This window comes from Fusarium pseudograminearum, chromosome 3 (assembly GCF_000303195.2).
Source record: "Fusarium pseudograminearum CS3096 chromosome 3, whole genome shotgun sequence".
In the NCBI taxonomy this organism is placed as follows: domain Eukaryota; kingdom Fungi; phylum Ascomycota; class Sordariomycetes; order Hypocreales; family Nectriaceae; genus Fusarium; species Fusarium pseudograminearum.
The window spans coordinates 295577-323074 of NC_031953.1; the positions used below are offsets into that span (position 1 = coordinate 295577).

Genomic DNA, 27498 nt, shown 5'->3' on the forward strand with positions numbered 1-27498 from the left:
CGTATACCGCGAGTAGCTGCGTCTTGCTGTAACTGAACACATTGATGTATCGTTACTTGCGGCAAGGATAGGCTGTTTCCGCTCCACCTTTGAAAGGTCCTGATGGTTTACCGTTTGAAGCCCATGATACCACACTGAAGGAGGGGTCCGATAATAATGATAGGACCATATTTTCGTACATGTTCATGATAGCGTGACGGAAGTTCTCCACGGGAAGATAATTTATCCTATCGACTAATGGTGTTATAAGAATCTGTGAATTAACATTGAAATTGGGCATTGTCGTTGTCCCATTCAAGGTTCGTCGTAGAGTGTAACCAAGTGAGTGATAAGCTGCGGTAAGCCGATATTTCCCAATATCAAGAGGATATACGTAGTTTTTCTCTGGAACTGCCTTTGTTCGGTCTTTGAGCCGCTTATCTTGATCCCTTTCCGATGTGAGAGTAGTATTAACAACCTTTCTGATGTATTTGCGATGAAGAATCTTGTGCGACTGTACCCCTTCCACAAAGTCAAATTTAATGGTGTAGTTGACTTCGTAATGTTCACAGCCAATAATCACTGGCGTATAGGCTTTATACCAATCCCCCTTTCTTGGTTCAGGTGGTTGTGGCTTCGAGTGATTTTTGACAGTACAATACCCGATCCACATGATAGGTTCTGCTCTAAACGCACCCAGGTTCTTTGGGTACGGAGGCTTTTGTTTTGGCCGGCCCCCAGCACCAGACAGTATCTGGGGATTTTGATACTCCCCCAAGTCGTTCTTTGCATAATATGTGTAATTCCCCATTGGCGCGAGAGCGCTCGTGTCGAAAGGTGGTGTTGCTTGCCCGAGATTTCGCACTTCAGAATTGACCCCGGACGCAAGCTCCTCGCATTTGTAACCTGGGGCGACAAAGCTGATAACATAGGAGCAATTCCAACGGGCTGAGCAGATCTCTTGACCCGTTTCTTTCCTAACGAGAGGCTCGGTTGATAAGACAACCCTGGACGCAATCATACCATCCCATTGCTGGGAAGAACCAGTAAAATAGTCGAACTCGTTTGAGTCAGTTGAATTGATTGTTTCACCATCGGTAGTTGTGTTCCAAAGGGACACTGACATAAGAAAACGGTCATTGACTTTCATCGGCGTGCGCCAATAAACAATTTTTTGATTTGAGAAGTTCAAGGTCCGTACATTCGGACATGTTCCGTTTTCCACCCTTGTTCCGACCACAACAGATAGGGTTTCAGAAGTTAATACCACTACTAGCGGTGTTATCCAACAATAGACCGCAATAAGAGTTCCGATCTTGGCTTTATTGATGGAAGACCAGGTCAATAATGAAAAGATGTCGGTATTGGCAGTAAAGATGGAGTCGACAGTATCGAGGCGTGCCATCTTATGGCGGAGAACCAGCCAAGCTCTCTGTTGGAAGGCCATGGCAGCTGCGGTACCAAGGCTAGCTTTGGCACAGAATGCAAGGATGGTACCATATCGGAGCATGAGGGATTGGTCGGTGGCGGGTTTCTCATCAAGCATCAAATAGAAGAGGTGGTGCCCAAGAGCAAAAACGGTGCCTAATACGAGCAAAATGCACATGTTCCAGGGTTTTGATTTGTAGGACTCCCATTGCTTGTAGAGATTGTGGAAGCATCTTTTGATAACACCAGGGCGTTGTGATAACCCTTTAAGATTTTCTGAGCTGGACGTTTCGGAGTCACCTGCTAATTCGCGAGATGACAAGAGCCTAATCTCATCCATTGGTATAGCGAGTTTGTCGTTTTTGGGGGACAAATCCCCATTGCGGCCTGACTGTTGACGAATTTCGTGATCCATTTTGCATTTTAAGGAGAAATTGTAAACCAGGCTGCATAGGTGAGGGGAAGGCAGCTTTTTGTTATTAATGTGGGTGAGTGTTGGTCACATCTCGGAGCCTCGTCTATATTTATATATCGTGGCGTCTCACCTACATATTCATGTCTTACCAACCCAAGTATCTCTCCACCGCGTTAAAGTCTTAATAGTCGCGTCTAACCCTCTGTTTAAAAGTGAATGGTGCACCAAGCGTTAGAACCAACTCAACTGTCCGATAAAACTTGCCAGTAATGTATTATCGTTTGTTTGCCACGTCTATTGTAGTATCAATGCGAGGCTTGTTAATATCACTGTTTTACTATTGTGAAACTGTGGCGTTATCCTCGTGATGTAGGAGGCAAAACCGTCTATCCAATCATTTTAAAATACACGCGAGAGCTGAAAAACCGGCTGTATGCCTCCTTTCTTGTGCATAAATATATCTGCCACTTTCAGGGATGCCACTCGTGGGGGCCACTACCAATAGTTACCTCGCGAGACTGCTCTGCAGCATGCAATGCAGATAACTTGAATTACTATCCCAAAGATCAAAGCCTGATACTGTTGTCTAGTGTCTTGCACAGAAGGGTCTTTGCTGCGGTTGGATCCCAGTCTACCAAGACGCGCTCTTTTGCCTCGCCCATCTTTCTTGCCACGACTGTTTCCATGTCTTGTCTTCCTTTTTCTCCTAGAAGATGCACCCTTGCTCTCCAATACGAGTCCTCTTGGTTGATTTCGTCCCTGGGACCAAAGAATCTTTCGTCCAAGAACTTCCAATAGATTGCATCAAAAGCCCAACTCTTCCTCGCCGCGTAATTGAGCCAGAACCTACCACTTGACCAGCTCTCACGCATGTAAGCAGATAGCTTAAATGGTGGTGACTCAATCGCACCAATCTCAGTCTCTTCCATCGCAAGCAGCCAGGTCTTCAGCCGCTCATCGTATACATCAGCCCAATTGTCGATTCCACTAGACCACATCTCTGGGGCCTCCAATAACAACCACCAAGGCGGATCAAGGCTGAATTGCGTGGGTGCAATATATGTAAACTCCCAATCAATGGCCGCAATGATGTCGTCTTCCTGATTTACAAGAAGGTTAACTGGCCTCAAGTCATCACACCAAAGTCGGAAACCGTCAGACCCTTCAGGTGCTCGGCATATGAACTTGGAGATTTGAGATTGGGCCGACCAGTCATCCTCACTAAATCCGAAACTAGATAGACGGCCCTGTTTAGCAAGAGAATGGAACAGGAAACGGGCCACATATTTATTCCGACAATCGTTCTCTGAGCGGACAAGATCGTTGTGTTGAAAGAGTAATTGTGCCATGTGCATCTCCGCTGAGGCAGCGTACCAGCCGTCGGCACTGTCGTGGGTCTGATGGGGTTCTGGCAGTACTGCCTTTGGGATATTTGCAAGTTGAATCATGCTGTTCATGTTTTGGGTGATGGGCCGTCCAGCCACCGCATAGCAACCGTTATCGTCTTCAATCAACGACCCTATCCGGGTAAAAGTAGGTCTAGAAAGCTGCGATAAGATAGCGGCAATCTTCTGATACAACTTCCTAAGCGTGTCTTCTTCGATGTTTGGGTTCAGAACTGGAGTCTCCTCCGGGTCTTGATTAGGGATTGCAAGAGCATCTGACATGTCTCGAACATAATTTATGTGTTGCAGGATCAAGGCAGGTCCAACATCTGAGGATGAAGTATGGTAAAAGAGGGTTGGAACGGGGATAGTGGTATTTTTGGCAAGGTATTCCATAGCTGCGGCCTCGTATAGTATCTTTTCTTCTGGAAACTGGACAAGATCGGGGCAAGGTAGTCGAACAAGAACGTGGGTGGAATCTTCTTCAAAGCTAATTCGATAGAGGACATTGAACCCGCCGAAGAAGATTGGCGAGACCAGTGATGCTGACTTCTTCCCCAGGACCTTTTGGGCTAGAGCCTCGACCTGACGGCAGGTAGATTTAAGTCGCAGCTGTTTCTGAGATTCGTCCCAAGCTTCGTCATTTTTATCCCATGCCACATCGTCGAAATTCTGTCGAGCTTTTGTCATCTTGGCAATCACAACAAATTTGCTTGTCGAGTATTCAGAGGAGCCTGTATGGTGAAAGAGAAACAGGTAAATTCACAGAACACTTAGTGGCGGGGGACACGGAGATCCTTGAGTTTTTGTTGCCTGAGGCATAACATCTGAGGATCCTGGTAAATTGGCTGGTCACCTAGTTGTTGGTTGTTGGGTGTTGGTATGTCAAGTGTAGAAGTGGAAAAACAATACTCAATTCTGATTGATTCCTCTGATAATCAGGTCATTATTTTGGCCTGCTGCCTATCGATCATTACCGTTTCCAGAGATTTGAAGGCATCATATGATACATGGCAAACTTTAGTTGTGGTTGTTGCTTTGAAGAAGACGGCAACTATTGCGACACAGTGAGTACGATGAAACGCCGTCAGAGACTATAAAGAGCCGTCCCCATCCACCCCAAAGACATTCGATCTCTATCAGTCTCTAGAACACGTACAATCTACCTCTTCACTTCTTACTTGCTTTACACGGGAACTACTGTTGTGCCCTGTTACTCACCCAGAAGTTCCGAACCTTGCTTCGAGCTATCGCGCACCAAAGTTACTTGGATAATTATCTTTACAAGGCTAACTACCAAAGTGAGCAGGGATACATAGTTGGTAATAAGTGACCTTTCTAATAAGCAACTTTAGGTCTTCATCATGGTCGGTAGCCGTCAGCAAAAGGAGGACAGCCTTGAACGAGAACTTGCGTATGAAGACGCTACGGTCGAGGCCGGGAAGTCCAGTAAGGAAAGGCGCGACGAGACGAAAGCTGAGAAGGAAAAGAAGGCGGAAGAAGAAAGACAGGCCCAGATGAAGGAAGCCATGTTTGCTGCTGGAAAGCGCAGTCGGGAGAAGCGCAACAAGTGATAAGCAGACTTCTTCGGTTAGCGGAGGAGATGTTCTAAGTCCATCAACTTTCCTTTTTAGTGTAGTTTACTACAATGATTCAATTGTAACACAATGGAACAGATATAAATAAGCTGTTGTGGACAATCTCGCAAGAAGAGAGGCCTTGCAAATGACACACTCATTCCATCTAAAGTTAGAAATAATAATGAAATTTCATAATCATTAAATATATAATTGTTAGTGTAGTGTGATCCAATCTAAAACACTTGGGTCCGACGGAAACACTTCACCGTTCATCATACCATGTACGTAGCCCGATCCAATCAACCGATAATCCACACCTACATGATCTTTACGAAGAACAAATGGCACCTCCCCTCCAGCAAGAATGGCAATAACGTCCCCGGGCTCAGAGGTCCATGGAACCGAAGCCAGATAACCCCGCGACGTTATCCCTATCGGCATCGAGTGCACGCATATGTCGTTGAATGCGGTAGCCTTCTCCAGCAGATCCCTTTCTATCTGTTCCATGCTATTTCCGGAGAACAGAGCTTCATGAAACTTGTCAAAACTTTGCGCGAGTCCAGCCTCAGCTGGGTAATGGCAGTGCGAGTCGACATTCCAGCACAATGTTCTCCAGAGGACGTCCCGAACGTCTTCGCCAGTGGGATATCTCGTTAGGGATAACCCAGTGCTGCAGGACTTCTGATACCCCAATATGCCCTTGGACGGGACATATGGATATTGGTAACAAGATTCACCAACCTTTGGTATATCTTGCAGTATGTCTACAAATATCCCACGAGCCGTTAGCCTTTTTCCGTCACTCGGCACGCTATAGCAAGCGGAAGAGCCCTTTGAGGCATTGTATAGCCCATCACTAGGAGGAATGTGGAGTTGTGGCCTTTGCGACCAGTTCGTAACCCATGAGGGAAAGTCCTGTGTGTGTATAGTATTCGTTGCCTGGAGCAGAACCTCAAACGGCGTAAGGAGCTTTAAGAACGTGATTGTCATATCAGTGAACACCTTTACCTCAGTATCCTTGTAGTCCAGCGGTGGAAGCTGATTTTTGAGATCGCCGATGATGTTGTGTAGAGCAAAGATGTGATCCCGTTTGTCAGTAGCTCGGAGTCGACGGCTGCGAGCAAGGACATCGTACAGAACTGTCGCGGGACCAAGGTCATGAACCCTCTCCCTTACCAGGTACACCGAGTACATTTGATGCTTGAATCCTTCGAGCAAGGTAAATGTTAATCCTCCATCATGGCTGATGTCTCCGTAGACATGAGAGAAAAAGTCGTAAAAGTATTTGTAGTCAACTTCTTGCTCCCCACAAATGACAGTTGTTGACATATTTAAAGCTGCCTCTTGGACAACCCATACCCGCTCCCACCATGGCCGTAGAACAACATCTAAGAATCCTCTGACAAGTGTGGTCATGTATCCACTGGTTACATACTCGGCTGCCTGTCCTGTCAGGTTGTTGTAAAGGTGCAATGACCTGGGCTCTTCTCTGTGCGCCTCTGACTTTCGTATATCAGGTACCATAGATCGAAGATATGACATGAAAATGTCAGAAATGGGGTGTCCAGTCTCTGAGTCTCGAAGCTTGGATGCATCCCCGAGCCAGATGACGACTCTCTTCGCCCTTATGTAGATCAAATCCATCATAGCTACCTGTCTGCCTCGTTCTTCATGGTTGCTCTGGTCGATACAGATGGCATCAATCCACATCTCTCTTTCCTCCATCTGCAATCGAAGTTTTCGCATAGCATTTTGGCAGTTCTTGGAAACCTTGATGACAGCTCCCTCGCAGTAAATCGAGTGTGAAAGTGTCGCATCACCATCCTCGGTTGCCCATGTATATGATAGCGCCTCATATGTGCAGGTATCTAGGCTCGCCGAAGTTAACTTGATATTGATGTCATGTTCGTGACAGACGGCAGGAGAAAGTGTGAGAATTCGGATCATTCCATTATGATCCAAGGCTGTGTAGCGATAGAGGGCTACCATTGTCGTAGACTAGAACTTTACTGAATAATTGTGAGTTTACGAACGGCCTAGATAAATTACAGTTAATAATTATTAATGGTGCCACCCTTCTTTGTTAATTCAATAGCGTAATTGTAATTGTAATTTCGATAGAATATGCAACACCGAAATGTAATTCTAGTTTCAGTCTCTGGTGCCAGCTGGCCAAGTTGATAGGCCTTGATTGGTCGTGTGGTTGTACGAGGCTACTATCTATCCGGGCAAAAAGCTGACTTGGACATGGCGGGATCTGACACCTTGCATGTATGAATGGACGGAATGATAGGTCAGTTTTCAATAGTTTCATCAAGGTTGTTGCCATAATAGACACTGTGCATTTGGCTGAGACCATGCGCCTACAATACCTAAATCAATAGGTTTGAGAGGGCGGAGGTTGAAAATTCCAAATCACCACACCTCTTGTTATCAGTTCGCCCGGATTATTAGACATTTACTAGATTCACAATGCACAGGGCGTACTCTAGTAACTCAAAGATGATTAAAATTCCAATCGAGAAGAGATAAAAGAAGCACCAATGCCTGTACAAATTACTTAGTTTCATCAAGCACAGCATAACATTCGCCTACAGCCTGGCTGTTATATCTCTTCTTTCCTAGAATTCACAATCTGTTTCGAAGCTTGATTCAGTCACTCCAACCCATCAGTATCAAAATCCAATAGTCGTTCACAATGGGCCCAAAACCAATCAAGCCAAAGCCAGACCCGAAACCAAAACCACCGCCACCTCCTCCTCCTCCACAGCCAAAACCAAAGCCAAAGCCAAAATAAAAGCCGACCGCTAAGTGTGTTAAAGCACTATGAAGTAAAACCAGACTCCCATAATGGAGTAGTTGGTATGAAAGGAGGCGCTATGGCATGTGAAAGTCAACTTTCACTGATACGTTTATCAATCATCCTTGTGTCAGCATCTTGAATGATATAACGAACTCACCAGAGACTTGATATGAAGCTCAAGTACAAATGACAACCTAGGCGGAGGGGTTTCCTTTTTTGTCCAAAGTTAGTTTCTGGGTTGCAGGTTTCACTGTAAATGTCATTCACTTGAAGTTTAGTTGTAACTAGCTAGATTATTGTCAATACTTAATCATAAAAGAATATCTGCCATAAAAATAATGTTTCAATATATTCCGCAATGCATTATGGTGTTGCACTGCTAAACCAGTCTAGGCAATAATATCCTTATTAGTGCTTATCTACCCCTCAACTCTACTTCATCCCCAGTCCAGAATCTGGGTCAAGTTCTTATCATTGCCTTTTATCAGCTGTTAAATTGATAAGCTTCTACAACTGATAAATTCACAATTTATCCATTTCTATCACTCTCATCACTTCCCAACAGGCCTCGCTTCAAACGAATCACGATAATGCAGAATCAAGATTCAGGCGCTCCGCGGAAGCGAGCTCTCCAAGCATGCGACTTTTGTCACTCCCGAGGGTTGAAGTGCCGTCGGTTATCAGCCGACCCACAAACCCAAGATATCTCCAACGTCTGCCTGACCTGCATTGACTATAACGTCCAATGCACGATGAACCGTCCTGTCAAACGACGTGGTAGGAAACCCACTGTCCCAAGTGGAGAGAGTGGAGAGACAGGTCCCGGGGTACAGGCAGATCCTCAAGCGTCTAGCTTCAAGTCGCCCGATTGCATACATCGACTCATAGAGATCTACCGGGATACCATGTACCAGTGCTAGTATGAATCCACTTCCGTTTGTTTTGTTCAAGTTACTGAACCTATTTAGTTTCCCATTTCTGTCCGAAAACGACCTCGAAGTACGATGGGCAAACAGCATACCTCGTGAAAATGAAGTATCGTACATGCTCCTCATGGCGCTATGCGCTGTTAGTGCTCAGAGTTTGACCCTCAAAGCCGTTTTCGATAGCGAGCTATTGGGTGACGTGAACGTTCATGACAGTGAGACATACTTCACCGAAGCTGTATCTCACGTACCCACACGCGTGCCTGATTCAAATGACCTAGACTACTTCAGGACATTTGGCTTGTTGGCTGTTTACTCGCTAAAGAGTGGAAACAAAAGCGATCTTCACCGGTATCTCGGACTATGTCATGCTCTCATCGCCCAGAATGGCTTGCAAAATGAAAGCTATTGGGATTGCTCCATTTCACTGGCCGAAGTAGATGATAGACGACGCCTGTTTTGGTGTGTCTACCGTCTCGAAGTACACTCGGCGTGTGTACTGGGCCACATTATCCGTTTGCCGGAAGCTCAAATCTCAGTACAATATCCTCGCATCACTCCGATCATGACGCGCGAGACACAGGTATGGACAGCTGGGTGGGATTATATCACGGATTTGTTCCGCTTAATGGAATACACCATCCTCAATCTACGTCAACAAAATCACGCCAAGGCTGTCTTTACCGCTCTTCGCGATCGTCCCAGCCCAGAGGCTTTGCTCGAGAGTCTGAAGCACCTCAAGGCTAACAAACCTTTCATACTTCGTGTTCTCTCGCAGCCACATGATGAGCTACAGAGTAATCGCTGTAAGTACATGGCGGTCCAAATCACCTGCACCGAAGCACTCGTCAATATTATGGCCTTGCTCTATTGTCACGCGCCAGTCAGCGACGTGATCAAGGTCGCAGAAGACTTTCTCAACGAAATATCGGAGGCATCTCTGATAATGTTCAAGGTGGCGAGTAGCCAGATTATTCAACAGCTTTTAGGTGTAGGATACATGGTCTACAATGCCTTTCTGTACGACGAGCATCAGTGCCAATTTGCTGTGGGCCGGTTGGTGTCGTATTTAGAGGATATTATCAAGAATCTGGAACAAGATATTCCGACAGCTGCTGCTGCAAGAGGGGAGTTACAGAAAATAGCAAGGTGTATTATTTAAACTGTCGCAATTGCTTATATAAACCCACACTTCTTAAATACAAATCCCGATCGACACCCGAACCCTTGCTTCAAGCGGTTTCCTCCTGTGCTATTCAATCGTGTGCAACAGCCATGGTAGACATATACCTGCGATAGGCCGGGATAGACCATCGTCTGAGTCGCTTTCCGTACGCGATCATAATAAGAAACGTAAACGTACAAGCGAGAGAGATCATTGCTGCAGTGATAAAGCAGTTCTTCAGTCCCTGCGATGTCCACCAAGGCGTGATAGCATAGCTAAAGCCAAAGCCAATGGTATTGCGAATCAGCATAATGGAGACTGTCGTCTCACCGGCAATTTCCTTGAAACAGTCCACGTTGTAACTGACGGCGATTGCTCCTCCTGCAACGCAACCAACTGTCAACATACCAAGTCCAAAGACAAGGCCTACCCAATGGACCTGGTAGTATGCGCCGACGCCCCAGACAATGAGGCCGGCGGATGAGATGATACCAGAGACAAGTAACACCCAAAGACGTTGTTCGGGCTCCCTGATTCCACCATTTCGTCTGGCAAGCCAAAGCGCAATCCAATCTGCTGCCTTGCCAACCCAGAGGCAGGCAATGGCTGCACCAATAATAGGTCCAGCGTATACACAGCCAACCAATGCAGCTGACCAATTGTAGGGTTTGCTTGACAGCACAGGACTCGCTGTGCCGTTCAGAACATTGTACCAGGCGAGGTTGATCCCATAAAGGAAACCAGCCCATGCGACGGTGGGGAAGTGAAAGATCATCAAAACAGGACGATAGACCATGCGCAACATATCAATGTTGCTAGGTCTCCCGGGCAAGACTTTGAACCATGTGTACTTTCCCCAGCCAGAGTTGATACTGTGCTTCGTGGTAGCAGGAGTTGTAGATGGTTGAGACCCATTCTGAGAATCAGTTCCAACGTCCCGGGACTTTTCATCCCCGTTCATCTTGGTCTTCATCGGTTCAGTGTGGGTATTGTCTTCAACGACTTGACTCTCAATCGACGTTCCACGAAAGTACATCGTCTCTTCCATGAAAAAGAACATAATGATAAAGCATACAGCACAGATGATAGCACCAAAGTGCATCGTCCATCTCCACCCGTATGCGTCATTGAACCAGCCCGCAACAAGAGGAGCGAGAAAATTGGACCCAAACAGAATTGCAACGTAGAGACCCATGTATGTTCCGCGGTTGTGTGCGAAGAAGAGGTCGAACACGGTGACTTCGCACAAGGACTCAATGGGTGATACAACAATACCAATCAAGACTCTGTGGGCAAACCAGACTCCAGCTGACGAAGAGTAAGCAGTCCAGGTCATGATGGGAATAGTAAGAAGCATCGTCAAAAGATAGACACCGCGTCGTCCGTAAGTGAGGGCAATCGGTTGCCAAATCAGACAAGCCCATCCAAAGAACAGAAACATGACGCCTGTTCCTTGAACAAGATTGGCAGTGGAAATGCCGGTGTCTTTGGTGATGTCTGCCAGAACAGAGTATTGGAGGGATGTTGCGATGCCCGTTCCGAGGACATAGAGGTATGCCATACTGACAGCGAGGAGCTTTCGATGATATGACCAGTTGAGAGGATCTTCGGGGTCGGAGCTTGGTCGTGGAACGAGGACAATGTCTTTGTGTTGGGAGTCATGAGGTCCGCTTGAGTTCATCCCATTGACATCAATGAGACGAACTGTACCGGGGACATCATCGTGATGGATTGAAGAATTGTCCATGCTAGCATTGACTGTAGTGATAGTAACAAATTAAGGAATACCATCTGTGGAAATGGTTTCTATGAAGCTGTCCAGATCTTATAAGTTCAAATGCGGCTATCAGCCAAGTGCCAGACAATCGGGATGATGGTTGCAATCTATGGTGAAACTAAGCAAAGGTTAATTTAGTCGGCCACTAATGATAGAGATAGATGACTTTATCGGGTCTAATAGCTGGATCAGAGCTAGTTAGCTTGGCAATGTGATAATAATAGCTGCTCAATTAATTAACAGCTGTTAATTGAATCTAGGGACGCGGGGTAATAACAGCTTTTAATTGTACAGTTTCAACATGGTTGTAAGTCAAGGAACTGGTGAGGGAGAAGTGAATATTTAAACGTGCCTTTATCGCAATGGATATGGATATCTATCATGTTCAAACTTTCAGTTCAAGTGACAACTCCACATAATTATTATCTTGACTACACATCTTTATTTTCAGCTTGAGCCATCTATCACGCTGCCATGGCTATTGATAGTGGAAACAAGGTGAGTTACAACACTAACCCACAACAATCACCAGAGAAACTAATTCCCTAGGCTCTATCCATTGTGGATGCCCCCATTTCAGCTCTCGCATCAGCTCTGTCTCAGGGCCACATCAACAGCGTCGAGTTAACAGTCAAGCACCTCCTCAGGATTGCCAAGTATGATCGTCGCACAATCCACCTCAATGCCGTCCCCATCATGAACCAAGATGTCTTTGACTCTGCTCAAGCGTCAGACCAGCGTCGCGCCTCAGGTGAAACGCTAGGTCCCCTTGATGGAATCCCAGGTACGATCAAGGACTCATACAAGATGAAAGGCATGACAGTAGCAGCTGGTTCTCCTGCTTTCAAAGACCTCATCGCGAATGAAGATGCCTTTACTGTACAGAAGCTCAAAGAGGCTGGTGCTGTTCTCTTGGGACGAACTAATATGCCTCCTATGGCTGCTGGAGGTATGCAGCGTGGTGTCTATGGTCGTGCAGAGTCTCCTTACAATGAAGCCTATCTCACCGCAGCCTTTGCATCAGGGTCTTCCAACGGTTCCGCTACTGCGACTGCCGCCAGTTTTGGCGCCTTTGGAATGGGCGAAGAGACAATCTCGTCGGGTCGTTCACCTGCTTCCAACAACGGGCTTGTGGCATACACCCCTTCCAGAGGCTTAATCTCAATTCGAGGTAACTGGCCTCTGTTTGCAACATGCGATACAGTTGTTCCTCATACCCGAACAGTCGATGACATGTTCACACTCTTGGACGTTATCGTGGCAAAGGACTCCAAGACATCTTGCGACTTTTGGCGCGAGCAGCCTTTTGTCAAACTACCAGAAGTTGACTCCATTCGACCAAAGACTTTCTTCGATCTACGCGATACCAATGCACTCAAGGGAAAGAAGATCGGTGTACCAAAAATGTACATCGGAGGTGTGGACTCTGACCCAACAGCTAGAAAGGTCCACACTCGCAAGTCTGTCATTGATCTGTGGACCCAAGCTCGGAAGATTCTTGAAGGACTCGGCGCCACTGTCGTCGAGACCGACTTTCCTCTCGTGACTAAGTTTGAGAAACCGGAGGCTTCTGACATTGTCTCTGAGACTCCTCCTCATCGCAATGAGATCGACATATGTCAGCTCATGGCATATACTTGGGATGATTTCCTGGCTTCGAATAAAGACGAGAAAGTCGCCTCAACACTTGCACAGGTGGAGTCATCTACGATCTTCCCTCATCCGCCTGGATGTTTACAGGACAAGTACGACTCCAATGATCCTCTTGTGCGACACAACGCCGTGGTGGCTCACATCACCAATGGCCGTGTTCCCACCTTTGAGATGCCAAATCTCGGCGAGGCTCTTCGGAACCTTGAGAAGACGCGAAAGACCGACTGGGAAGATTGGCTTGACGAAATGGGTCTCGACACAGTCGTCTGGCCTTGCAACGCTGATGTAGGCAAATCTGATGCGGATGTCAACAAAGAGTCACAAGAACATGCGTGGCTCAATGGAGTTCTGTACTCAAACGGTAACTGTGCTATACGACAGTTTGGCATCCCGACTGTTAGTGTTCCTATGGGAGTTATGGCCGACATTGGAATGCCTGTCAACCTCACCTTTGCTTCCAAGGCGTATGATGACAGCAATTTGTTTCGGTACGCTTATGCTTTTGAGAAGCACAGTCAGCTACGTCAACCACCATCGCGTATGCCTGAGCTAGAGACAGACACCATCTCACGACAGCCAATCGTAGCGCAGATTGGTCTGAAAGCACCTCAATTGGAGGTTGAAACATCAGCTTCAATCGTCAAGGGAGAGAAAGCTATCCAGGTATCAGGCATGATCGACGAACAGGAAGTGTCTGAGCTGCACGTCTATGTAGATGGCGAAGAAATGAAGGATGTCAAGGTTGTCAGTGGAAAATGGCAGGTAAAGTCCAAGTTGAACGAAGCAACTAGACCCAGGCCAGAAGAGATCAGTGTGCCTAGTTTCGAGTCTGGAATGGTTATTGCTGTAGCTACGGGGAAGAATGGGAGGTCAACTGCCAAAATGGCATTCGTTTAGCATTACTTTCTTAGTTAATATCTACCATCTTTATCTCGTAAATAAGAAACACCTTTGTAATCGAATGGTAGGCTGATATAGAACAGGATAACATTTTACTGCCCTAGAGAGAGCCCGAAGTCTACTTGACAGTATCCGTTGGTCCAATGGGCTTTATGAAACTATGTCTGGCAGTGAAAGTTCTTCAAAGCTATGTTGAGAGAAACCTTTATTGATAAATGAGATGAATCCACTGATGTATTTCCAGAACAGTAATACACTGAAGTGGCGAAGCTGTGACTGGTCTTTATAAACCATCACATACCAACCTTGCATCAGATCATTTGAGTACCTTTTTGGATATATGCAGCGCTCAGTAACAAGTCATATTAAAATATCCTTGAAACTTCCACTCTACCCCTCAAGCTATTCAGCTGCCTCGTATCGTTGTCTCCAGTTATGTATGGCAGCGGAGTTCAGCGCGTGTTGTTTTTGTGGTTTCCGAACCAACATGACCCTTGTCCCAACCAATTGACACAAACCCTTCAAGACATTTCAACTGAGACATCGGAAGAGACATCCAAGTGCGGCTCAGGTGCCAATTTTTACTCTCCACTATACAGCCTTGGCATTCTTTAGTTGGGGGCCATTTATGAGCCGAGCTGAGTATTGGTCCATGTTCGAAGGTATTCTATACTAGCAACTAGGCTGCGCTTTATATATTGCTTTTCGAACTCTGGACCCTTCGGCACATGGTTTGCTTGTACTACAGCAGCGTAGTAATGTCAGTGGACACTGCATATTACAAGTGGAACAGCATGAAACCAATAAATTACCACTATGTCTCTTCTCTATAAGTAGGTAGGTCACCATCGTTGTTTTGTGGTCTCTTTATCCTTATTCAATATCTTACAATTCTTACAAAGTTCTCTTCCCCGATAACGCTGACATGCTCTTCAACGCCTTCACCACCGCTGCCATCACAGCTTGTACTCTTCTAGCTACTCCAGCCCTCACCAATCCCATCGATACCCTACCCGCTGGTCTCGAATCCCACCTTCAGACCCGAGCCAACGATGTTACGGTTAAGTTCTGGGACAGTACTACATGCAGAACGTCGCGATCCAGGAAGAGTTTCAACAGTGGACATTGCATCAAGGCTCTGGCTGGAAAGGACCATGCTGTAAGCATGCAAGAAAGAAAGAGCACAAAGTGTCACAGTAAGTCATAGCTGCCTCCTTAGAACCTAACATGAGAACACCGGCTAACCATCCTTCTCTATTAGTGATCAGATATCGGGAGAAGAACTGCGTGGGCTATTCTGAGAAAGTTTTCAACCTCAATGACTGCTTTAACATTGGAGACGAGTGGGACTCTCTCAAGTTCCAGTGCTAGGCTCAACTGGGTACAGTTTCTTTAGTTAGCCTGTTGTAGATTTTCTAGCAAGGTCGGATATTATTGTGCTCAAATGAATATCTTGTTGATTAGGAAGAGGAGTGTAACATCGGTTGTGAGGCTGCATCTACGTATGTTCCTACGTACGTGCGTCAGTCTGGTCAATCCATATTATACTTTGCATCCACTTAAATCAGCATAGTATTAAACTCCATTAAGTGTTGCTGACTATGTATTAACACTACCTTCCTTTTCCATGACAACTTGCTTAATTCTCGATCCTCATTGTCCACCACCTACAATCTCTATTCAAACACTCCTTACACTATCCTGATATATGACTACCAACCTCCTACTCATCACTGCCAATATGTTATTGGACGCCTTCACTGCCATTGCCCCCGTAGCCTGTACTCTTTTGGCCTTTCCTAGCCGGCCTTGCTTACAGCAGGCATCTGGCGAACCCATATCGCAGGGTTAGCAGTAGCTTCATCAGCAAGCCAGTAAGCCAAGGCACTCCTGTTAATGCCTGAAGTGAATCCGGGAGCTCCAACAGGTCCCGCAAATACCTTGTCCTTTTCACGGTCGGCTAACCACGCAGCCTGGTCGGCTGCGCCACCCAACCATCCCACCCGAAAGACAGTCCAGTCGATAGATGTATCATTCAGAGTTTCGAAATACTCCTGAATGGCAATGATATTGTGGTATGCGGAGTTGGCCATGAACTTGATAAGGTTGCACATGACAAGACGGGTTACGGAGCTGTGGTCATTGGGTTGATAGATGGATACCGTGCCAACGGCCAAGATTCGAGAAACGTTGTGTTCTTTCATCAGTGGCACGATGGTACGATAGTAATCGGCGAATTCGGTGTTTGAAGCTAGTTTGCCACTACTGGGTCCTAGGAGCGAGATGACGGCTCGCGACCTGGAGATAGCTAGAGATATGGCGTCTTGTTGGGACATGTCCCCTTTAACAACCTTTTCACCGCTGGTAAGCCAATGGCAACATTTCACGTGCTTGCTGAGTGACTTACTTCAAGAAGAGGATTGCTGGAAAGATCCTCGGGAATTTTGGAAGGAGTTCGACAGTAGGCGAGGACTGGGAGTTTGCGATGGAGCAGCTCGCGGAGAAGAACAATGCCTGCAGGCCCAGTGGCGCCGAAAACTAGGATCTTGTCGCCAGCCATGATGTGATTGTTGTTGATTGATGGATGAGTGATGAGTGATGAGTGGTGAATTTGGAGATGGAATATAATTGCAGTTTATTGCAAGATATTAATATTCCTTTAGATACCCGACGACCAACTACGGCAGTCACTTACATAGCTTTAGCTTTGCGGAGTGCAGAGTTTGGTCGGCTATCCCACGCCTTGCAAAGTGCGGAGTTTGATCGGCTATCCCACTCTATGCTTTGGCTGATTATTCATAAGGCTGATTGTTTGTCATCTTGACAAATACTCCATCAATTTCAGCTCATCCCCCGCGAATCTTAAATGACCCTAAGCGTCAATGCGTTAAAGAGTCCACATTAGATACCTGTCAAGCATTACCTAGCGACTTGGATTGGTCACTCGTAAATATTGACTTTGTGTCTTTCCCCTTCTTCGTTAGCATGAGTTTCGGTAGTTACATTACGCGTTGCCCTTTAGGAACAAGCCACATCAACTCGTTACTGGGATTACAATCTCTCCTCTCAGAGCGATGGATATTACTGAATCTAGGGTAGGTCCTACATTGTAATAACCTTGACAATTACCTCAAATGCGAGAAAGAAAATATCTTCCCTTAGTCTCATGCTTGTCGACTGTTACACCTATGCACAACTTATGCAGACAGTCACTGAGAAATAAAATGGGTCAGCACATTCCGGTTAGGGTCTGAGAAGGTCTCCTGTCAAGAATTATGAGAGTGCAGACGCAAGTTTGATTACTTGTGATGAGCTGTCTTCCTATTGATAGATATTTAAGTCGCTTAATACACCATGTAAATATTCCTCAGTTTCTTCCAGACTTATACAAGCCATGTTGGTTCTCTGGAGCTTTGCACCCAATTGCTCACAAATATCCGATTGACCAGACTCACATCTACACATCATGTCTCCCCATTCACGACTCGAGCGTGTGCATAGCCAAATCCAATATCTCATCCTCTCTGGCGTCTTTTCAAAATGCGGAAACATGATTTGCGGTTCACCAGAGTTTGAAGTAGAGTCACCATCAAGTCTTGTCGCCGAGTTTGTTTGCTCTTCGAAGATGCACCACATCACCTTGGCAAGGCTGTAGTTTTCAAACGTCTGTCTTTCGAGGTCGGATGCATTCGCGAACGGTATCATGTAGCCTGCCGCTGGATTCGAGTAGAAGATACTTGGCGACATGCAGGATGGATTGACCCTACTGTGTTCCCAACTATCATCGTATGCTTCCTTTATTCTTCCAAGACGTGGATGAAGCCAGCGCTCGGGCCCTCCAAATTGCTCCAAGTCAACCAAAATGATGTCATTTCTGTTAGATAACATGATGTTCTCCAATCTCAACTCTGGATAGAAACTGCCGCCGGGGCAGTGAATGTGTTGGAGGGCTTGCAGTATCTGCTGGATCCACTTGAGCTTGTCTTTGGTGGTGATGTGAGGATGTTTTGAGGAACATGACAGTCTATCGAGAAGCGTGCCTCCAGAGTGAAACTCTAGTATAAAGCCACAGACGACTGGCTCCTCTCTTTCCTTGCTGTTTCTGGTGACGATATATTGAGGTTTCCCTATCACGTTGGGATGGTAAGGCATTCGGAGAAGCTCTCTCAACTCATGGTACATCCGAGATACTATAGAAACTGGGCTCTTGAAAACCATTAGAGGGTCATATGTTGATGACAAAGAGATGGAAGCAACGCATTTTGTGCCCCTTCTGAACCTTATAGTAGGGCAAGGGCATAAAAAAAAAAACCCGGTCTTGTGAGGGCATTGGAGTCATAATGCTCAAAAAGTGTAATTGAAGATGGAAACCCTATCCCTTGGTTGATGACTGATGGAAGGTACCTATGGAAGGTGTTGGGGGAAACAACCTATTATACGTGTAGCAGTGTTACTTCCTTTGCCTCGGACAAGTGGCTGAAGTCAGATGACTTGAACGACATCTCATTCAGCCAATCTTTATTCTACTCTCTCTTTATCTTATTTATTTCCTTTCATTCTCTTTTGCTATAATAATCGCCTGCTTTCAACCAAACATCACTCGCTACATTCTATCTGCTGTATAGACACGATTATTCTCCAGAACAGTCAATATGGAAAACGAAAACGGAACCGCCACAGCCGAGATCCTCACAGGCATAGAGTCCTATTTCCCCATAATCTGCGATAAGAGCGGCGCGCCCGGCTTATCACTGTCTGTCACCGCCCGCGGGAAAGACGCCTACACGAAACATTTTGGCTTCCGCGACGTCGATGCTCAGAAAGTCCCTGATGGCTCCACGACGTATTTCATCGGTTCTTTAACCAAGGCCATGACATCAGCCACTGTAGGCATACTTGTTGAGGAGGGCAAGCTTGAGTGGTCCACTCGCATCGCCTCCGTCCTCCCCGAGCTTGAAGACGCATTCGACGGCCTTGGCTCTCTGTTTACAATCACCGACCTCTTGTCGCACCGCACTGGTGTCGCTAGAAGTGACGGCTTATGGTTGCAGCGGGCGGGAAACATTCTTCTCGACAAGTCGACAGGTATACAGACTTGGACGGCTCAGCCTCGCGTCCGCCACTTCAGAACCGAGTACCTCTACAGCAACTACGCGTATGACATGGTCGGCAGAGCCATTGAGAAAATTGAGGGGAAAAGCCTGGGAGCCTGTTTCAAGGAGAAACTCTTCGATCCACTGGGAATGACACGAACATCCGCCTACGACCTTCCGAGCAACAACAATGCAGCCAAGGCGTATTTCACTCTTAAAGATGGCTCCCCGGTTGAGGTGCCCATTCCGACCATCTCGGATCAAACACTCATGGCAGCAGCTGGATCCGTCCGAAGCTGCACCGACGATCTGGCCAAGTTCTACACCAACTTCATGCACGCTGCCAACCACCAAACTGTCAACGACACGACTTCAACTCCAGCATCTCCTTTCAAGCAGCTGAAGCACATACTTCACCCTCACAACCATCTTGGCGATGCACCTATTAGTGAACAGTCATATGGCCTTGGATGGGGTCGAGTTGTGCTACCCGCCGTTCTTGGAGCATTCAACTACAACAAGCACCTGGTTCATACCATGCCTGAAATCGGTGCAGGAAGTCCAAACCGTTTGACAATCTATCACGGAGGGAGCATGCAGGGATTTACTTGTTGCGTTTACCTTTTACCCGAAACTGAGACAGCCATTATCGCTTTGCAGAATTCGACGGGCCTTGGTGATGCTTGCGACTGGATTTCGCAGATGATCATCAACCAACTATCAGGACCTGGACGCAAACACATGAATTTCAAAAGACTGGCCTACATGGCTGCCAGGAAAGGCACCAAGTTGGCGGATTGGATCAACATTCACCTGAAGAACCGACGAGGGAAAGGCACAAAACCACTAGAGCTCAAAGCCTACACTGGCAAATATTGGAATCAGCTCCATAACTTTCATATCGACGTCAGCGTCGACGACGATGGGGATCTACTCATGACCTTTCAGGGCATGAAAGACGAATCATACAAGCTAAGACACCACCACCACGACTCGTTCGTCTGGAACTTGTCGCATGACGAGACAGCGAAGCAAGGACGTTTCCAGACGCGTCCTTGGGTATCTTACCTGATTGAATTTGATTGCGGGGACGAGTCTGGTGCTGATGGACTGCGATGGAAATATGACGCAGACCATGAATCACCAGCCTTTTTCTCTCTTGAGGAGGGCTCCCGTTGAATGATACCGGTTACAGCGTGTAGTCTACATATTGCGAGTATGAGCAATTAGCGATAAGCAATAGTTAGTTATTTACATGCTTTAACACAAGCGACCAAGTCTAGGAGCCTCGAGATGGCTGGATTTTGTAACCCCAAGGGTACTCGGGTCACACCGATTTGGGCTTGCGTAAAATCACAACTGGCACAGCCCCAGAGCTGAATATCACTTTAGTCAGCCTGATGCAGATACCCGTAATGTGTGTCAAAGCAGACTACGTCAACTGCCGGGATATGAAACGGCTAGAGCAGCCATGTCTTAGAATCCACCCAGTCAATTTGCTACCCCGTCGCCGTCCTGAGCGCCACGATGCTAACTTGCGCATCTAGAATGGAATATGCAGGTGTACGGCGTGAGGCTGAGATTGCTCCTCCGGAAAGCTACATAATTGTACGGCGGCTGCATTGACTGTTCACTGCCACAATGCCTGAAGCCACCTTTCATGTATTCTGCCTTGTTTTGTTGTTGCCTCTTGCCTCTCTCGTCTCCAGCTAGTATTAGTATATATGTAGTAGAGATCACTTCGACAGAAACCCGATATGTTTCTCCTACCTAGAAGGAATATATATCTCTCCACATCAACACACAATTGAACAAGATCAACAGTTCCTCGCCGAATATTCCAACTGAAGCTATCATGGAATCTGAGTGTAGCGTTGAAGGTGACGCAGATCTCTACGGTCTAGGAGTCCGGATAGCATCCTACACAACATGGCTCACCACCGTTGTTGCGTATCACATATTCCCGGAACAAACAGTAAGTATCATCAATATAGATAGCAATGCAACCCAAAACCTTATTCATACTTACTTACACTATGTTAAGCACGATTCGCTAATAGTCAATTGCATTCTGCAATTTTCTTTACTGATTGCCACAGTATACAAGATTGCTGCTGGTACTGCCAATACTGGCGAGGTGTACCTCATGACAGTTTTGGGCGTCGGAGGAGGTTTCGCTTTCCTGGTAGAGATGGCCATAATGAAGACGGCACGGGAACATAGGCATCTGTGGTGTCTGCCATGGTTCCATTCAATCCCATTTGCTGACATTCTTCGATCTCTTTTATTCTTTGGCTATATGATACTCAGTCAATGGTTCTGGAACGGTGGGCGCTTTACATTGGTGAGGCTTTGAAACTCTCACCCCTCATGGACCTTGGAGGATATCTTCTCCTTCACGCAAAAGAAACAGCCCCCTGAAGATAAGAAACAGCTACTAACATAGTTCAGTTACTTGCTTCATGCAACTGGCGGGTTTTCTTCTTTAGTTCCACATCAATAACCGGATGGTTCGCTCAGCTTTCACTAGCATTGTCCATCATGGCCATGTTTGTCTACCTGCTAGTACTCGCTCTTATAGCTTCTAGCATTCCGGCTCGATGCGCTACAATTAACTGCCTACTACAGAGAGTCAAGAGGTTGCTGCCTTCGTCTTCAGAATCCGTTTTGACGAGCAAGAGAATTGTGATGGTGCTTGGAGTTCAATTGGGCTTTTACGCAATTCTTATTGCGATGATCGAAATGTTTATTGTATGGAACGCAATCAGCGATGTGAGTTCTGTGGCATCTGCGGGACAGATTATTCCACTGGTAACAGCATTGGCAGGTCTTGGAATGGTATGTCTTAGCAGGGTTGGCAGGAATTGAGATGAATATAATATGCACAAGGTGCTCTCAGGATTTGAGGTCACTGATGTTTTGCGGTTAAAGGTCATATATAAGCATTAGAGTTATAGTGTTTGAAAAGTGTAATTCAAGATAGAAACCTTATTATCAGGTCAGGATTCGGGTCTACCGAGTTTGCCGAGTTTCTTCAAGCAGTCCTACTACTTGCCTACAGTATACTCAGCGTATGGTTTTGGTACCATGGCTGTCATATATTGGTAGGTTTCTGAACTGCAGGTTTGGTGGATCTTGGAGCATATCGACCCTTGTTTCACAAATAACCAACAGCTGCTACCATCTTATAACTGGCGCGTCTTTTTCTTTTCCTCTACATTCATGTTCGACTGGTTCCTAAGAATGCGTCAAGTATTGTCTGTATTTGTCCTGGCCGCGCATACCTTTCGCCTCGCTTTTATGATGCTTGGTGGTTGGGTCAATCATCGCGAGATCAAGAACTGGCTGCTCGACGAAAGCACACACCCTGCAGTCCCTGTTCAGTGATGGAGGAACACATGGATATTACATCATATGATTCCACCTCTTGAGACCCTTAAATGGCTCTTTAAGAATTCGGATATTTATTTCATGCAAAGATGATCAGGGCTCTGACCATCGTGGTCGGGCCGTTCTTTGGGTTGGTATGAGACGTAGAAATGGCCTTGGATTTGCACGTGCTACAATCCCCTCTACCGAATTGGGCATGATATCTCTCAATGGTCCCCAGCGCGAGCACATCATCGGTCGATCGTCGCAGCCTCGCTTGGTTCTTTATCACAATGGGGGCCAATCTGGGTACTTGACATCATTCTATCTGTTCCCTGAAACGAATTCAGCCATCGTCGCTTTGGGAAACTCATATGGGCTCGGTGATGGGCCTGATTGGACCGCACAAGCCCTAGCACAGGCAATGTTTGATCTGCAGCCACGTGTTGACTTTGCAGAAGCATCATTAGCCAAAGCCAAGACTGAGTACGAAAGATATGACCGCCTAGCCACAGAGTTTACGCAACATCGTGATGAAGAGCGCGTGAAATCAGAGGGGTCAGATGAGGCTCCGTTGAGAGACTACGTGGGCAGGTATCACAACACAGGTTTGAAGATGACGCTCGCTATCAACAAGGACAAGGATGGAGCCCTAAAGTTGACCTTCAATGATGTACCGTCACAGCAGCATAAGCTCACTCACTTTGCGGGGGACAAGCTGGGTTTTCTGCCAGCCTCGCGCGAAGAGCTCATCTTGAGGGAATTCATTGATTGGTTCCAGTGGGATCAGTTTGTTTTGGTATTCCACCGCGAGGACAAGTCACAAAAGATAGTGGCTGTTTCTTGGGCTATGCAGGTTGGTATTGAGCCGCTTCGTTTTAACAGGTCGTGATGGGAGGATATAGTAGATTACATGTTTATGGCGCTTGATTATAGGTCTGATGTGCTGCATTAATAAAATCATCAGATTATTATGATGTGATACTGTTGATATCTCTAAAGCTGTGATAAGGCACTTGGGGTATAAGAAAAACTGACCTATGAGAGAACATGAGACGAAATTGGTAGGTCATCTTCTGCTATAAAACTACAGTCTTTAGGCTATTTATTCTTGTACTTTAAGATCTAGGGGGTTAACCTTTCTCCTACTGAGTAGAAAACTCAAAACATCTATTACTCTGCAGTTTTGGTAATAAGAACTGACTTCAGGGAATGATTGTCGCATATACTCTGTGATTGTGTAATAACTGGTGAAGTGTGAGTAGGAAACCAAGAGCCTGTAGAGGGTCGTCGGACATATATCCCTGTCGCATCCGTGCTACTTTACTGGACTGCATCATGCTATGCCCCTGCTCTGGTTCGCTGTCTATTGGGCAGGCTGCAACGATTAAAAGACATTTATGTGCAGTAGTTAGTCCTTCAGGTTGACATTTTGTGCAACAACACTAATGCAAAGTAAACAGACTGCTCAATTCTAATCAGACATAGGCGCAAGGGACAGTATGGATTCAGTTGAGCCTCACCCTCCTGTCTGTCAGGTACGTTCCTATGCCCCGCTAATCATTACCTATTTATGATAGCATTCAGAGACCACCATCGACCAGAAACATCGGTTCACATTAAGACATGTCATACTATATTTGACTCTGATTTAGATCTCGCATCTTGAATCAGAGCTCTGCAAGGTGTATAAAGGTTAACAACATTACAAAGTAACAAAGTTATGAAACTTAATCTTGTATATAAACATTTCAAGTTAAATCAATATTCTACCAAATTAAACACTACTACAACAACATATCGCGATGAGTAACCAAGACAATCATGAGTTATGGCTTCAGGCCGTAGAAAAGTACAAACGTAACCTCAGCACCGAGGATCGTGCTGTTTTTGCTAAACAAAAACCTGAAGATATCAAAAAAATCATTACTGCTTTGTCGCAACCGCCGCCTGGCAAGACAGGTAAACTGCAAGATACCAAGGCAGCGCTATCACCAGACGCCACCGCCAATATAAAAAACATGACACAGCTATTTTCCACATTTACATCATGGCTCCCAGAAGTATCAACCACAATTTGGATCAGCGTCCATCTTCTCAACGAGGTATGTACATCCATTTTTGGAAGAGCTGTGGCTAACTTGGATAAGCGGAAAAACGTCAATTCAGAGACACTCAGAATCTTTGATGAAACTGCCGAGTGTCTTTCTTCTTCCGTGCCAGATTTCGGCGCGTTTCAAGAGGTGTTTGCCGACATGAACGACGTCGAAAGTGGTATCGTTGAATTTTATTCTCGTGTCATCACATTTCTCTTGGCCGCTTTGGATCAAACAAAGCAATCTTCTCGCCGTACGTCAAATCACCACTTCACATTTGTAAAGATACTTACTGTATAAAGGGACACACAAACTCGGCATAGAAGCAGCTCCAATCGCCTTGTCGAAAGCGGGAGCTGCGATCCAGGATCAGAAGCAGGTAGTAGAGAGGCAGATAGAAGCTTCGAATCTGATTATCCAAAACAAGCGCCATACCGAGATCAGAGATATCCTCCAAGATCTGAAGCTACAGTAACAACCACCATCGAGATCCCCTTCACCATGCCATGTGATTCCCTACTCGGCCAACCCACTTTTTCATGGTCGACAAGAGACTCTAGACAAGCTGAAAGCTCATTTGATTGTCTCGCGTCAAAAGCGCGCTTCTTTTGCAATCTCCGGTCTCGGTGGCGTTGGAAAGACACAGATTGCCCTGAAGTTCGCTTATGACAATCTTGATCGCTATCCAATTGTCCTGTGGATACAGGCCGATAATAAACAGAAGCTTGCTGAGTTTTATGCCAATGCAGCTAAGCGTCTTCACACTGAACCTGACGACTCGCAAAAGGATGTCGATGCTGTTTCCACGGTTCTAAAGACATGGCTGAGCGAGTCAGACGTTGAGTGGCTGCTGGTGTTTGATAAGGCAGACGACCTCAACGTACTGAAGCCATTCTGGCCGCCGGCCAATCGAGGCGCCATCATCATCACCAGTCGAAACACAGCTGGTACGAGGGTGGCAGATTCTGGAATACTCATCTCTCCCCTGTCATCGGTGGAAGGGGAAACATTATTCATCACTCTCTTGACGTCTCGGGGATCAATCATTCACAGTTCAGACACCCACAATAAGGATAAGATATCGGAAATAGTCAAAGAGCTAGGTAAGCTTCATTCCCACTCGCATTACTTCACTATAGCTAATGTCAACTAGGATATCTGCCGCTGGAGATTGTCCAAGTTTCTAGTTTCATTCTAGACTGCGACTGCACCGTGGAAGAGTTTCAGGAACTTTATCATTCATCTCACCAAGCCAACAAGGGCATATCAGATATGGAGACGACATCACCCAACCTTTTTCATGAGTATTCTCTCGCGACTGTGTGGCGAGTATCCACCGTGATGCTCAGCAAAAATGCATTGAAGCTTCTGCGCCTTATGTCCTACTTTGACCCCGATGGCGTTCCCGAATCACTTTTCTGGGATGCTGGCAAAAAGTCGAAAGTGAAAGCTCTTTCATTTCTTCAGCCTGGCTTTGCCTATGATACCGCAGTGCAGGAACTCATTTCCCGCAGTCTTATCACCAAAGCTGAATACGGGGCCGTGGCAGGGCAAGCCGGTACAAAAGCTCGGAGCCTGACAGTTCATCGATTGGTGCAAGAGACAGTATTCCATCAGCTTACCGAGGAGGAACAAGCTGATCTCTTAGATGAAGCGCTAACTATGCTACTGACAGTTTGGCCAATGAACAAGGAAAATCCCTTCAGAATGAATGCATTTTGGCCTTTGTGCTCTCTATACCTCCCTCATGTACTCGCTCTGGAGGCCCGATGCAGAGATGCCTCATACCTTGATCCTCCCAGTGGATTTGTACAACTGTTTTTCCATGCCTCTTGGTATCTATTCGAGCGACGGCTTTCCGAGTTTGCTTTCCCTTTGCTGGAGACGGTAAGATCAATTTGTGCTCAAAACGGGGACACAGACCCGTGGTTCCCGAAGCTCATGACAGCTTATGGATGCGTGTGTCTAGAGGCCGACAAGCTAGAAGAGTCTGCGGACTGGTTCTCCAAGGTTGTCACTATCTATCGTGCCAACTATGAGAGAGAGCAAAAAGAGGCTGCCCAAGCCGAAAGCGAGCACACCTGGCTTTTAGCCATATCTCTTTCGGACTGGGGATGCGCCTGTACTGGGATGGGCCAGTATGGCCGTGCTGAGGAACTATTCAAAGAGGGACTATCCGCGATGAAAGGTGTGAGTAACAAACACACATACAAGGAATGGAGTGTGCATATATCACACAACCTGTCACGCCTCTACACACACATGGGTATCCCAGAGGAGTCGATCAAGCTGCAGTTCGAGTACGGCGACGAATTTGCAGACGGTCTCATTGTTGAGAATACGCAACGCGGTGCGCTGTTCCTGTACGGCATCGGAAACTCCTATCTTGGCCTTGCGCTCAAGGACAACACAGAAAGTGCTCAGAACAGAGACCGCGGTTTTGAATTTCACAGACGGGCTCTACGAATACGACAACAGGTTTGCGGTGAGCAGTTTGTCACGGCTATCTCGCTGCACAAGATTGGCATGCTGCTTTACCAGACGGGTGACTTTGAAGGAGCTTGTGAGACTTTGGAACACGCTATCGGCATTTTTAAACAGTCCTTTATGGCAACTAGGGAGAAGGCACGATCGCTATTTTACATGTCTCTTGTAAAGGAAAAGATGGGGGAAGATGCTGAGGCCAAGACATTGCTTGATGATGCTTGGGATTACATGACGGAGGCTACAGGAATGAAGAGGGATGCAAAGAATGAAAAAGACACAGGTCTATTTGACAATGCGGTTCTATATGTCTATTACTAGGTACATTGAAGTAAATTGATTTTTGATATGCCTCACAAAGCCCTTGGATGATATTTTGATCCGGCCTGCGCTTCCCTGCAACATTGGCCAAAGCAGATCCTGATTTGTGAAATCTTGTTTCTAG

At 46.3% G+C, this 27498-nt stretch overlaps 12 protein-coding genes across 12 annotated transcripts; 7 read left to right on the plus strand and 5 right to left on the minus strand.

Moving 5' to 3' along the window:
- Positions 1-52: 52 nt before the first annotated feature.
- FPSE_04076 (uncharacterized protein) lies at positions 53-1822 on the minus strand (the record flags this gene model as incomplete). The annotated part of the gene is made up of 1 exon (XM_009257194.1): positions 53-1822. One exon carries the CDS (start codon positions 1820-1822, stop codon positions 53-55), a length of 1770 nt encoding a protein of 589 aa, XP_009255469.1.
- A 566-nt stretch (positions 1823-2388) lies between these two features.
- Positions 2389-3897, minus strand: FPSE_04075 (uncharacterized protein; the record flags this gene model as incomplete). The annotated part of the gene is made up of 1 exon (XM_009257193.1): positions 2389-3897. The coding sequence occupies one exon, from the start codon at positions 3895-3897 to the stop codon at positions 2389-2391; it is 1509 nt and encodes a 502-aa protein (XP_009255468.1).
- Positions 3898-4571: 674 nt separating this feature from the next.
- On the plus strand, positions 4572-4781 carry FPSE_04074 (uncharacterized protein; the record flags this gene model as incomplete). Its single annotated transcript, XM_009257192.1, has 1 exon — positions 4572-4781. One exon carries the CDS (start codon positions 4572-4574, stop codon positions 4779-4781), a length of 210 nt encoding a protein of 69 aa, XP_009255467.1.
- Positions 4782-5000: 219 nt separating this feature from the next.
- FPSE_04073 (uncharacterized protein) lies at positions 5001-6776 on the minus strand (the record flags this gene model as incomplete). The annotated part of the gene is made up of 1 exon (XM_009257191.1): positions 5001-6776. One exon carries the CDS (start codon positions 6774-6776, stop codon positions 5001-5003), a length of 1776 nt encoding a protein of 591 aa, XP_009255466.1.
- Positions 6777-8180: 1404 nt separating this feature from the next.
- On the plus strand, positions 8181-9678 carry FPSE_04072 (uncharacterized protein; the record flags this gene model as incomplete). The annotated part of the gene is made up of 2 exons (XM_009257190.1): positions 8181-8509; positions 8559-9678. 2 exons carry the CDS (start codon positions 8181-8183, stop codon positions 9676-9678), a joined length of 1449 nt encoding a protein of 482 aa, XP_009255465.1.
- Positions 9679-9772: 94 nt separating this feature from the next.
- FPSE_04071 (uncharacterized protein) lies at positions 9773-11428 on the minus strand (the record flags this gene model as incomplete). The annotated part of the gene is made up of 1 exon (XM_009257189.1): positions 9773-11428. The coding sequence occupies one exon, from the start codon at positions 11426-11428 to the stop codon at positions 9773-9775; it is 1656 nt and encodes a 551-aa protein (XP_009255464.1).
- Positions 11429-11932: 504 nt separating this feature from the next.
- On the plus strand, positions 11933-14008 carry FPSE_04070 (uncharacterized protein; the record flags this gene model as incomplete). The annotated part of the gene is made up of 2 exons (XM_009257188.1): positions 11933-11956; positions 12008-14008. 2 exons carry the CDS (start codon positions 11933-11935, stop codon positions 14006-14008), a joined length of 2025 nt encoding a protein of 674 aa, XP_009255463.1.
- Positions 14009-14936: 928 nt separating this feature from the next.
- Positions 14937-15382, plus strand: FPSE_04069 (uncharacterized protein; the record flags this gene model as incomplete). Its single annotated transcript, XM_009257187.1, has 2 exons — positions 14937-15207; positions 15273-15382. 2 exons carry the CDS (start codon positions 14937-14939, stop codon positions 15380-15382), a joined length of 381 nt encoding a protein of 126 aa, XP_009255462.1.
- Positions 15383-15810: 428 nt separating this feature from the next.
- On the minus strand, positions 15811-16571 carry FPSE_04068 (uncharacterized protein; the record flags this gene model as incomplete). Its single annotated transcript, XM_009257186.1, has 2 exons — positions 15811-16362; positions 16419-16571. The coding sequence occupies 2 exons, from the start codon at positions 16569-16571 to the stop codon at positions 15811-15813; spliced, it is 705 nt and encodes a 234-aa protein (XP_009255461.1).
- A 2092-nt stretch (positions 16572-18663) lies between these two features.
- FPSE_04067 (uncharacterized protein) lies at positions 18664-20283 on the plus strand (the record flags this gene model as incomplete). The annotated part of the gene is made up of 1 exon (XM_009257185.1): positions 18664-20283. The coding sequence occupies one exon, from the start codon at positions 18664-18666 to the stop codon at positions 20281-20283; it is 1620 nt and encodes a 539-aa protein (XP_009255460.1).
- Positions 20284-21033: 750 nt separating this feature from the next.
- On the plus strand, positions 21034-23365 carry FPSE_04066 (uncharacterized protein; the record flags this gene model as incomplete). The annotated part of the gene is made up of 5 exons (XM_009257184.1): positions 21034-21079; positions 21204-21448; positions 21556-21942; positions 22166-22208; positions 22584-23365. 5 exons carry the CDS (start codon positions 21034-21036, stop codon positions 23363-23365), a joined length of 1503 nt encoding a protein of 500 aa, XP_009255459.1.
- A 913-nt stretch (positions 23366-24278) lies between these two features.
- On the plus strand, positions 24279-27374 carry FPSE_04065 (uncharacterized protein; the record flags this gene model as incomplete). Its single annotated transcript, XM_009257183.1, has 5 exons — positions 24279-24578; positions 24624-24822; positions 24872-24948; positions 25168-25672; positions 25723-27374. The coding sequence occupies 5 exons, from the start codon at positions 24279-24281 to the stop codon at positions 27372-27374; spliced, it is 2733 nt and encodes a 910-aa protein (XP_009255458.1).
- Positions 27375-27498: the final 124 nt, after the last annotated feature.